Source organism: Eretmochelys imbricata, chromosome 10 (genome assembly GCF_965152235.1).
Source record: "Eretmochelys imbricata isolate rEreImb1 chromosome 10, rEreImb1.hap1, whole genome shotgun sequence".
Lineage (NCBI taxonomy): Eukaryota > Metazoa > Chordata > Testudines > Cheloniidae > Eretmochelys > Eretmochelys imbricata.
Window position 1 is genome coordinate 79,418,249 of NC_135581.1, and position 12,812 is coordinate 79,431,060.

General features: G+C 42.2%; 1 protein-coding gene across 4 annotated transcripts in view; it reads right to left on the minus strand.

Moving 5' to 3' along the window:
- TIPIN (TIMELESS interacting protein) overlaps positions 1-12,812 on the minus strand; it is a 34,884-nt gene that overhangs the window by 11,667 nt on the left and 10,405 nt on the right. For 2 of the 4 annotated variants that reach the window (XM_077827594.1, XM_077827591.1), the window contains exons 3-5: positions 6,105-6,259; positions 2,620-2,713; positions 1,124-1,199 (exon numbers count right to left, since the gene is read on the minus strand). In XM_077827594.1, the coding sequence (XP_077683720.1) occupies positions 1,124-1,199; positions 2,620-2,713; positions 6,105-6,259 (325 nt within the window). Of the gene's footprint in view, positions 1-1,123; positions 1,200-2,619; positions 2,714-6,104; positions 6,260-10,283; positions 10,429-10,475; positions 10,572-12,812 lie in introns of those variants that run through there. The other 2 variants (XM_077827592.1, XM_077827593.1) reach the window with 2 other exon arrangements.

Here is a 12,812-nt window from a genome sequence, read left to right on the forward strand (position 1 = left end):
GGGATAAAGGGTTATTGGTGTCACCCTGCAAGAAGTAACTAGGCTGGTGGAAACCAGCGTGAGACTTTGTGGGCAGGTGGCTCGTGTCAGGGACCTGAGCCATAGTAGCACAGCATTAAGGGACCCCAAGGTTATACGGCAGGTGATAACAGAACCCCTAACTGGGTGATCCCTAAAACATCACAAAAATAGTCTAACATTAACAGAATTACAAGAATTAAATATAGATATATTTTTAAAACCATCCCATTCTTGCAAACATTTCAGATCAGATCCTTAGTTTTGCCGAAGTCCTTTTCATGCTACCGCTGCTGTGATACAAAGGGAATTTAAAATGACCTCAGATAGGTTTACACCAAATGCTTTTCCCACCACTTCAAGTGGAGAATCATGTGCAAAGGTGAGACCAGAGCACACAGGACTTCAGCTGATCCTCTAACAATGGAACATTCCAACTCAGTGTCATTTAGAATGGCCCCAAAAATGCTTAAGTACATGCAATGTTGTAATTGAGATTTTACAAAGTCAAGGAATTTGGTGGTTCCCATAGCAATCATAGCAGTCCACATACATCGTATGTTCTATTCTAGTCATGTTAATTTATTCTTTAAGGTTAAAAATTAAATTACAGCTGTTGTGGGAACAATAACTTTGAATTTCCTAGTACTTTTCTAACTTTTGTATGTGTAAAACTTAAACAAACCACGTTATTAAGTCAAACTATTCAAAGACACTAACAATATCTGTTGAAAACAGAATAATCAGTCTTATTACCCTCCCAAAGTTTAAAAACAATCGTTCTGTGGGCACATCAAAAGTTCCAGCAGAATGGTTCTAGTTTGGAAAGTTAACTAGAAATGGTTTAAGGTCAGGATGCATTTTTCCGATCATATTTCTTCAGTTGGTGTAGGTTAATATGACTGAAAAATCCCCAACAAGATGCATTTGAAATAGCATTAGCTGGCCCTATTTTAGTTTAGGGTGAAGTTTTTATACATTTTTAGAAGGTAATGTTCGATTTAGTTCTGGAGCTGTACTTCACTCCTCCCAATTACAAAAAGTAAACCTTTCATCCAAACTATATTCCTAAGAAAGAGGATAAAAATTGTTCAATATTTCTTACCTCATGTCCTTTACCCTTTAATTTTGCATTATCAAATACATGTCGCAAGGCTGGAAGTCCTCTCTCTGAAATTAACCTGTGAATATGAAAAATGTCCTGAGTTAATATGGTTTTCAATTTTTTTTTTAAGTTATTCAACTAGAAATTCTAAAGCTTACTATTTGTGATTTTTTATTAGGGCTGTCGATTAATCACAGTTAACTCATGCAATTAACTCAAAAAAATTAATCGCACTGTTAAACAATAGAATACCAATTGAAATTTATTAAATATTTTGGATGTTTTTCTACATTTTCAAATATATTTATTTCAATTACAACACAGAATACAGAGTGTACAGTACTCACTTCATATTTTTATTACAAATATTTGCACTGTAAAAATGATAAAAGAAATAATATGTTTCAGTTCACTTCATACAAGTACTGTAGTGCAATCTCTATCATGAAAGCGCAACTTACAAATGTTGATTTTTTGTTACATAACTGCACTCAAAAAACAAAACAATGTAAAACTTCAGAGCCTACAAGTCCACTCAGTCCTACTTCTTGTTCAGCCAATCGCTAAGACAAACAAGTTTGTTTACATTTATGGGAGATAATGCATGGCACTTTTGTAGTCGGCATTGCAAGGTATTTACATGAGATATGCTGAACATTTGTATTACTCAATCAGGATCAGGGCCACATTATACAGTGTCTAATACAAACGTAATAAAAAACGGTCCCAGCCCTAACAATTTACAGTCTATGTGGAACAGAGAGGATGACCAGTGCTAGTATACAGATAACCAAAAGGTTAATATTGAATGCTTCCAAGACACTCAAGTATGATATCCTAGAATAACATTTAGTATACCTAAATGACACATCTTCACAATATAGGGATTCAGCCCTGTTTACTTTCCCATTTAAAAAGAAACAGAAGGACGCAGAAGGAAATTATTTTCTACTCCTTAACAATGCTAACTCCAACAAATATAATCTCGAGAGCAAGAATTTGTATAATATCTATAAAAATCAGATTTTACGGCACTTCACAAGACTGGATAACACCTGGGAAAGATCAACAATCTGAAGTCTTATTTTGAAGGATTTCCCAATTAAAAAAAAAAGTCAGAAGAAATATTCTTGAGACAGGCTGAAATCTGAAGTAATCTGAAGGACAGATAAAAGATATTATACAGAAAAAAATGCACTCTCATATATGACACTTTACCAGTAAAACAGTTTTCGTGTCCCAAAGCGCTTACAATAAAAGTATGATGTAGGATAACAGCACTATAAAGGTAAGTGAAGAACAAAAGGATCAGGTACATTTGGCAACAATAAGATAAATATATTCATCTCTTAATCTAAAACCTGGTAATGACCAAGTGGTTAATGTGGAAACATATAAACACCCTAAATCATTTCTGCCAGGCAGTCACATAAAGATTACTATTTTTTGAACACTGAAATCATCACCAGTACATAGGAACACTGTGCAATAAATACCTTTGAGCATCTAATTTAGGTATTGGCCTTTTAACTGCCTTCTGTATAGACACAGTAGAATCCTTCGTTTGGGATGGTTTATTTCCATCTTGCTCTGACAAATAGAACACAACATACTATAAATCTATAATGCAAGTGATACAAACTATCATTACTCAAATTAATGTTTTGCATGTTTATGTTCTACTAATATCTCACTGGCTCTACCAGTTGCCAGTTTTCCTCTGAATGTTTACAGTGCACATTCTGTACATGTCACTGTGAATAACTGATGCCTGTATGTTCTCTCCTTCCTTTCCCCCCAAATGAACTTTATTAAAAAAGTGTTTAAAAAGAAAAAGGAATATTCCTGGTATCTTAAAAGAATGATCTTTTCTGGCAAATAATAAAACTATTTCCCATCTTAATGAAAAACTCTACTTTTAAAATGTGTTATTTTTATATTTTGTTATATTAATAATTTATGTTATGTTATATTTTGTTAATTAGTGTAAACAACAATACACTGTGTGTGCTTTAACACCAAAAATCAAGGCTATAAATTATAACTATGGTGTCAGGAGTCCTTAAGGATTTTTTTTTGGGGGGGGGAGAGAAAGGGTGAGGAGGGGAAGAGAGGAGGAGTTAGCTGCAACAACAAAATAAAAGGTAACTAGACTAAGGCCTGATTGTGCAAAGATTTATACACGTGCTTAACTTTACACAATGCATAATCCTATTGCCTTTAACAGTGCATAAAGTTAAGCATGTGTTAAGAGTAAGGCTTAAGTTAAGTGCTCTCAGAGTAAAGCTATGTGAAACTGGTATCTATTTAGGGAGGCAAAACCTTCTCAAGTGCCCTAAGCCAATGGTATTCAAACTTTTTTCATTTGCGGATCCATAACAAATTTCGAATGGAGGTGTGGACCCTTTTGGAAATCTTAGGCATAGTCTGTAGACCCTCACTGCCCTAAACAGATGGTGATTAATTCAAAACTGAATGAAAAAGTAGGGATGCTGACCAGAGCCACCTGAGTAATGGCCATGTCACCTGAACTTTAGAGAGTCATAGTAGAATAACCAACAAAGCAGTACTTTAACAGTATTCTTGTTTTGGAGTCAACATGAGATTTCTCAGAGGATTACAAAAACAAGCCAAATTAATTTATTGGTAATTCTCACCTCCCCACTTTTTTCTTTTTCAAAGTATCCCCCCCCAAAAAAAAGAGGCTCACACATACTTAATCCCCTCAGGTGAAAAATAAACTGGGAGATACTCTATCAGCAAATTTTTAAAAATCCTTAGGAGTTTGCTAAATGAGTGTAGTGCATTAGGTAGAAGAGAAGAAAAGAACAGAGACATTGCAAAGAGAAGTCTCTCTGTGACAGTCCTGATATAACTACAGACCTGGTAGCCATTGCCAGTTATGAAAGATAGATTTCTGGGAATCAAAAATAAAACAGCTGAACTCAGTGAAATATGGAAATAATATTACTGGATAACCCTGTAGGATATGACTAAGACCCTGATTGCGTAACGTGTTCTGAAAAGGCAGTTCCATGAACCAAAACTGACTTCAAACAGGACTCTGTGTGGTCACAGGGTCCATCGTTACCGTTCTCATCACAAGACTAGGGTCTATGTTAATCAGATTTATTACAGTAATACCTAAGGGCCAACCAAGAATGGTGCCCCATTACTATAGGCACTGTACAATCTGTACATAAATTCTTATATTACATGCTTTATTCTCTGAAGTTCAGAAAATTCAACAGTTGGGAAATTCATTTCCACATATCAACATTAGTGTGCTTATCCAAACCAATCTATTCCTGATCAGTAAGCATTTCACTTTATTCTAAAAGGGATGTAAATCAAGAATCAAGGAATTCATATGTAAAATCTAATATTTGAGAAATGGAAGTTTAACATTATTCATAGTCAAAGTGTACCATCTTTATATAAAACAACTGTCCAGTCAACTTATTTGGCTATCAGATATTCAAGTCTTCCAAATTTTTAAACTAAGAATAAACGAGCTACCATAGTGAGTCAGACCATGGTCCATCTTGCCCAGTATGGTGTCTTGGACAGTGGCCCATACCAGAGCCTCAGGGGGCAATTATGGAGCGATCCACCATCTTGGCTTCTCATGGTCAGAAGTTTAGGGTTGCCCCAAACATGCGGTTGCATCCCTGACCCTCTGGACTAATGGCCATTGATGGACTTATTCCTCATTAACTTATGCAGTCCTTGTTTTTAACCCAGTTATACTTTTGGGCACACAATATCCCACAGCAATGAGTTCCCCAGGTTATATGTGTGAAAAAGTATTTCCTCTTGTTTAATAGGCAGCAGGTTTAATACAATTTCTTAAAAGGTAAACAGAACTTCTCTATTCACTTCTTCAAAATCAAGAATGGAGTGATAGGCCTCCAACATATTCCCATCCCTAGTCATCTCTATTAATCTGAACAGTCCATAAACATTTTTGTTGCCCTTCTCTGACCTTTTTCTAGTTCCACTGTATCCTTTTTGAGATGGGGCAACTAGAATTGGACAGTATTCAAGGTGCGGGTACACCACAGATTTATAGAGTCGCATTATGATATTTTATTTTCTATCCGTTTCCTAATAGTTTCTAACATATGGTTAGCTTTTCTGACCACTACTGTGCACGGAGCAGAAGTTTTCAGAGAAATATCAATGGTGACGCCGAGATCTCTTTTTTGGGTGCTAACAGCTAATTGGGAATCCACCATTGTATATGTAAAGTTGGGATTATTTTTTCAGATGTGCTTTACTTTGCACTTATCAACATAGAATTTTATCTGCCATTTTATTTGTTGCCCAGTCACCCAGTTTTGTGAGATGCCCCTGTAATGCCTTGCACTCTATTTGGACTTAACTATCCTGATTAATTTTGTATCATCTGCAAGCTTTGCCACTTCCCTGTTCACCCCCTTAAAATTAAAATATATCCTGAAGTACTTAATAATTGGATTTTTCTTAATCCATATAATTACAACCTGTTATGCTTAGCACCCTTATTCTTCAGAATGTTACAACTCCTGTTCCATTTAAAAAAAAAAAAAGTAGTCACACTTTGCAATGTGTGAAAGTATTTTATTACTGGTAATCTGAAGCAAGTGGTGTTCACTGACTATTTGGTTTCTGTGTTGTAGTATTCATTCCTTTTCATTGATATTACAAGAATATAGATTTTTCAGAATAAAGAAGTATATTGAAACATCTATTTTGTTTTACAGATATTTTGATGGGGAGTGTGCAATACAGAAAATGTTTCATTCCCCTGCAGGGTTTATCATGCACAATCAGGTCCAATTTTAATTTACAGAAGCAGAACAATTTTTCCAATCAATTTTAGATAACGAGAATTTTATAAACCAATTTAACAGAGTACGACACTAACATTACCGTCAATTTCACAGTATTTCAGTATCTATGCTGCAATACAGATTCTTTAGTTCTAGAAGATATTCACCTTCATTAGCGAGGGCTCCTTCAACATCATCTCTCCCTGGGGAGGAAGGAGGTGGAAGAGGTGGAAAAGTTTCATCTTCTGTATCATCGTACTCAGGAAGATCAAACAAGTTGTTTGCTAGTGGATCTATCATCTTCACAATTAAGCTTTTTCCCCTAAAGAAGAGTGTCAGACATTCAAATAGGTAGGGTGTGGAGAACAGGATGTGAACTACTAAAAAGATACACATACTTTGTCTGACGATACCCGCATTTTATGGAAAATATGTTTGCCAGTTAACATGAGGGATTCAAAACATCAAGTAGTCCAGAAGATTAAAAGGATGGGATACTTACACAGATAATCACAGTGGTAGCCGTGTTAGTCTTCATCTGTAAAAGTGGCAGAGTCCTGTGGCACCTTATAGGCTAACAGATGCATTAGAGCATAAGCTTTCGTGGGTGAATACCCACTTCGTCGGATGCATGTAGTGGAAATTCCCAGAGGCAGGTATAAATATGCAAGCAAGAATCAGGCTAGGGATAACGAGGTTAGTTCAATCAGGGAGGATGAGGCCCTCCCCTCTTCTAGCAGCCGAGGTGTGAACACCAAGGGAGGAGAAACTGCTTGTAGCTGGTTTCAGAGTAACAGCCGTGTTAGTCTGTATTCGCAAAAAGAAAAGGAGTACTTGTGGCACCTTAGAGACTAACCAATTTATTTGAGCATGAGCTTTCGTGAGCTACAGCTCACTTCATCAGATGCATACCGTGGAAACTGCAGCAGACTTTATATATACACAGAGAATATGAAACAATACCTCCTCCCACCCCACTGTCCTGCTGGTACTTTAGATAAGCTATTACCAGCAGGACAGTGGGGTGGGAGGAGGTATTGTTTCATATTCTCTGTGTATATATAAAGTCTGCTGCAGTTTCCACGGTATGCATCTGATGAAGTGAGCTGTAGCTCACGAAAGCTCATGCTCAAATAAATTGGTTAGTCTCTAAGGTGCCACAAGTACTCCTTTTCTTTTTGCTTGTAGCTGGCTAGCCATTCACAGTCTTTGTTTAATCCTGAGCTGATCGTGTCAAATTTGCAAATGAACTGAAGCTCAGCAGTTTCTCTTTGAAGTCTGGTCCTGAAGTGTTTTTTTTTGCTACAGGATGGCTACCTTTAAATCTGCTATTGTGTGTCCAGCGAGGTTGAAGTGTTCTCCTACAGGTTTTTGTATATTGCCATTCCTAATATGAGATGTGCGTCCATTTATCCTTTTACGTAGGGACTGTCCAGTTTGGCCGATGTACATAGCAGAGGGGCATTGCTGGCACATAATGGTGTATATTACATTGGTGGACGTGCAGGTGAATGAGCCGGTGATGGTGTGGCTGATCTGGTTAGGTCCTGTGATAGTGTGGCTGGTGTAGATATGTGGGCAGAATTGGCATCGAGGTTTGTTGCCTGGATTGGTTTCTGAGTTAGAATTACTATGGTGCGGCGTGTAGTTTCTGGTGAGAATATGCTTGGCAGGTTGTCTGTGGGCGAGGACTGGCCTGCCCCCAAGGCCTGTGAAAGTGAGGGATTGCTGTCCAGGATGGGTTGTAGATCACTGATGATGCATTGGAAAGGTTTTAGCTAAGGACTGTATGTGATAGCCAGTGGAGTTCTGTTGGATTCTTCCTTGGGCTTGTCTTGCAGCAGGAGGCTTCTGGGTACACGTCTGGCTCTGCTGATCTGCTTCCTTACTTCCTCATGTGGGTATCGTAGTTTTGAGAATGCTTGGTGAAGATCTTGTAGTTGTTGGTCTCTATAGACCGTAGTAACTCTAACTCAGGAACCAATCCATGCAATAAACCTCGATGCCAACTCTGCCCACATATCTACACCAGCGACACCATCACAGGACCTAACCAGATCAGCCACACAACCACCGGTTCATTCACCTGTACGTCCACCAATGTAATATACGCCATCATGGGCCAGCAATGCCCCTCTGCTATGTACATTGGCCAAACTGGACAGTCCCTATGTAAAAGGATAAATGGACACAAATCAGATATCAGGAATGGCAATAATCAAAAACCTGTAGGAGAACAAAAAGAAAAGGAGTACTTGTGGCACCTTAGAGACAAACCAATTTATCTGAGTATAAGCTTTCGTGAGCTACAGGTTGTCTGTGGGCGACACTTCAACCTCGCTGGACACACAACAGCAAATTTAAAGGTAGCCATCCTGCAGTAAAAAACCTTCAGGACCAGACTTCAAAGAGAAGAGACTGCTGAGCTTCAGTTCATTTGCAAATTTGACACTATCAGCTCAGGATTAAACAGAGACTGTGAATGGCTAGCCAACTACAAAAGCAGTTTCTCCTCCCTTGGTGTTCACACCTCGACTGCCAGAAGAGGGCCTCATCCTCCCTGACTGAACGAACCTCATTATCCCTAGCCTGATTCTTGCTTGCATATTTATACCTGCCTCTGGGAATTTCCACTACATGCATCCGACGAAGTGGGTATTCACCCACAAAAGCTTATGCTCCAATACATCTGCTAGCCTATAAGGTGCCACAGGACTCTGCCGCTTGCACAGATAAATTGACTGGACAGTTTCATTATGGGACATAAACAGGAGGGCTAGTCAAAAATTGTCCATCAAAACAGTCTTACAAAAATATTTGGTCATATTTTATGAGACATGTCTGCTTTCCATGGAAAACATTGTGTCAAAAAATGAAAACATTCTGGGGTATTTTTTTATGAAAATAAAAATAATCAACATCTCCTGGAAAAAAATAATCCAACCAGCTCTAACATAAATCTTTGTGCTTCAAAGCATAGTTTAACCCCAAATTAATGGGGCTAGAAATAAAACCTTCCCATGTCACCAAGCTATTCCATAATGACCGATTATGAGAGGGGTGGGTAACCTACAGCATGCGGGCTGGAAGCCCCAAGCCTTGGCATCCCCCCAGCAGAGCTGGAGCCGGGAGCACTCGCTCACCCCATTGCAGGGGAAGCTGGTGTTGCCAGGCTGTTAAAACTCTGGTTGGCTCCACACAGCTCCCAGAAGTGGCCGGCATGTCCCTGCAGCCCCCTAGGAGCAGGAGTGACCAGGGAAGCTCCACGCGTGCTGCCCACCACCAGTGCCAGCTCCACAGTTCCCACTGGCTGGGAACAGCAGACAATGTTAGCTGTGGGGGTGGCACCTGTGGGTGTGGGCAGCATGCACCGTGCAGACCCTCCTGGCCGCGCCTCCGCCTAGGGGCCGGACATGTTCGCTGCTTCTGGGAGCAGTGCGGAGGTTGGGCAGGCAGGGAGCCTGTCTTAGCCCTGCTGCCGACCAGAAGCCGCTGGAGGTAAGCACCACCTCGTCGGCACCTGCACCCTGAACCCCGTCCCAGATCAGAACCCCACCCCCACCCTAACTCCTTCCCAGAGCCCACATCCCAAACCTCCTCCCAACCCCCTACCCCAGCTGTGAGCCCACTCCCGCATGCCAAACCTTGGCCGCAGCCCAGAGCCCCCTCCTGCACCTCAAACTCCTAGGCCACAGCCCCCTCCACCCCCGAGCTCACACCCCAACCACCGTCCCAGCCTAGAGCCCCCTTCCACACCCTGAATCCCTCATTTCTGCCCCCACCCCAGAGTTTAGGGGACACCCCCAGCCTCTACGCCCTCCCCCCCAGGCTGTGTGTGTGGCCTGCCACTGATTTTTTCTGTGGGTCAGTGGTCCCTGATACAAAAAAGGTTCCCCAGCCCTGCATTGTGAGGATTTTAGTGCTTTCCCCTGAAGCAGCTGGTCCACTGCTAGAGACAGGTTCGACAGACCGTCAGCTTGACCCACTCGGGCAGTTCCTAAGGTCCACAAAACTAGAGAGAGAAATAGTTGGCCTCCGATCTCCTGCAGTTACAGGAGTCCGATCGGTACCCGCAGCAGGAGGCGGAGCCAGCTCCAGGCACCGGTGGCTGTTGGACTGCCCGTGTGCCCCCTACACTGCTCCGCCGGGGGTCGGCAGGCTCCGGGCTGGGCCACAGCTCAGCCGGCTGCGTGAGGCCAGCGGGCGACACGGCCCTCCACAGTCGAGGTGCCCAGGGCCAGGCGATCCCGCTCCCCTCTGGCCCCCAACCACGGCCTGTCCCGGAGCTCGCCTGGGTGCAAAGTACTAACGAGCCGGCCGGCTCCCGGACCGGTCAGGCCACTCACAGAGGCCGGGGGCAGATGGGTGCTTGCCCCACCCACTGGGGAAGACAGAGTCTGAGAGGACCGAGCCGCCATGGGAAGGAGGGTACCCGAGACCCTCCGCCTGACGGAGGCTCCCCGAGGCAGCCCCTCTTTCATTCCGTCCCTCAGGGGAGCCGGCTGGGCAGTGGGGAGCGAGGGAACGGCGCTCTGTACCTCAGGGCCGGCCCCGGCCTCGCGCCAGCCCCTCCCCCACGTCCCGGCGGCTGGAAGGCAAATCCAGCGCGCCCGCCTCTGGGATCGACCGGCCATCCGCGCAGACAGAGGAGGAGTAACGAGGAAAGACCGCGAGAACACGGCCGTGTTCGCGCCCTCTCCCCGTCCAGTCAAAGCTTGGCTCTCCTCCCACCCTCAATAATGAAATCTCGCGAGTGTTCAAAAAAAACCACCGCGCGCGACGCATTCTCGCAGATCCTTTGTGCTTCGGCCTCCTTTGGCGCCAAAAGTCCCAACGGCCTCGCTCGCTCGGGTTGAGGGACTCGGCGCGTGGTGAAGCACCCCGGCTTCTCCCTCAGCTCTGCTCGGAGTCTCTAACTCCCTCCAGCAACACTTCTCCGCCTTTTTGAACGAGGCCTCGCCTTCGCATTGTGTTGTTCTTGGAGGCCCCTTATAGTCCTGAGTCAGTAATTTATTATTCATTGCTAATTGATCAATTAATCCAGGAATTAAGGCTGATGGAGCCAAACATAGTGAAATAGCGTTGCGACCCGTCACATTAATCATTCATTATTAAATGGCTCCCCCCATACTGACCCTGCCAAGGGCGTCTCTCGTGGGGGCTCGCTGCCCTCCTGCAGCCCGGGGAATGGCCTATTTGCCTGGGCTTAGTTCCCTATAGTTCTGCAGTCTGAAACAAATGATCTTATGGAATTATTTGTGTGATGTCTGATGTTACATTGAGGGGAGGGGAGCTCGTAACGCAGAAGCAAAGGATGGCTCCATTTTACAGTATTGCCAACCCCAAGTATTCAAAAAATTAAAAGTCAAGCCTGCCAAAAATTAGCTTTGTTCCATAATACATTGTGGGTTCTTTTTATTTTCCTTCTGGGTTTTGAGCCCTTTGGTCAGTCTTGGGTCATGTTTTCGTGCTTTTTCCATAAGTTGAGGGCTCGGAATCTGCCCCCCCACCCCCGAAAACAAATGATCATATAATGACTAGCTTTCAGGACTTGGGGCTTTAAGGAATGCATAAGTTATTGTGAGAGTTAACAACATTATCAAATATAATAAAATATAATTGAGCTACACCTAAAAAAAATAGGATTGAGATTTTATCATATTGTTTACTATGGGCTGCCTACGTTGCCCATATCACAAATAAAATCACTTTTCAGTAGGTCTCGGAAATGTAAATTGCAAGTGAAAAAGGTCATACATGTTTGTCAGCATTCCTGTTTGCATTTATTTCTCTGCTTTCTAGATATCGTGTCAAAGCTCTTCAGTTTACTGCAGCTCACTAGTTTGAAAAGAAATCTAGCCAGAGAAATATTAATAGTAACATAGCATGTGTTGCGCTTACCAATCAAAATACATAACCTGCTTTACATAAAAATATGTGCATATCATATTGTAACTAATTCACATTTAGTGTTGGTTTCAATAACGACGTGAAAGGAAGCATAATTACTGAAAATAAAAATTTCATAAACCATAGCAACACTGCTCTTTGTACTACAAATTAATAAATAACAATAAAATCCCTATTTACACATTAACAGAAAATCTCCACAAAAGAAGGAATCAAATGAATAATTTATATGTGGTGGTGAAATGTGAATACATTGTTGATTCAAAAGTGTTACTGCGTGTGGATCTTTTTCTTGAGGTTTTCTTCAATTATTAATATATTTTTGTCTAAGAATTAATTGGTTTTGGATTACTTTGGCTCTGCTAATTAAGGGGTATATCTTTGATTATGCCAAAGGTGGAAAAATTGTATTTCCAACTGTTGCTGGCACCCAGTGCCAAGAGGCTAAACAACAGCTGAAGTTGGTTCGTTACCCGGTGTGCTACACCCAATAATCACAACGGGGTGGAGAAGCAGAAAAGTTTATTTGAAGCTTCAAATAGGTACAGGGAGATTTGAATCTCAAATCCTGTACACAGAGCAGGAAGTTACACAGGCTTTTATACATCCTTTTTCCCAGCATACTTATCCAATAGCAAGCTGCCCCAAGTATCCATATAGCCAGCCAATCCAGTTCCCAGCTAGTTCCCTGGTTCTCTGTATCATTTATTAAACTATACATAAAGCTGTTTTATTCAGCATTGTTCTTCCATATCTGCCCTGTGTGGCCTTGCTTAGTTTCAGGCAGTCTGACTCTGCAACATATTGTTGCAGATTCTCAGCATAACTGCTGTGTGTGCCTCCAGGCGGGGGGGCCAAGGACACTTGGGCCTAGTATGCAGAGCTGCTGCGAGTGCCTCCAGGCGGGGGTGGGGCAAGGACACCTGGGCCTAGTGCGAGGGGGCTTCATTGACACTCGTGGTCTT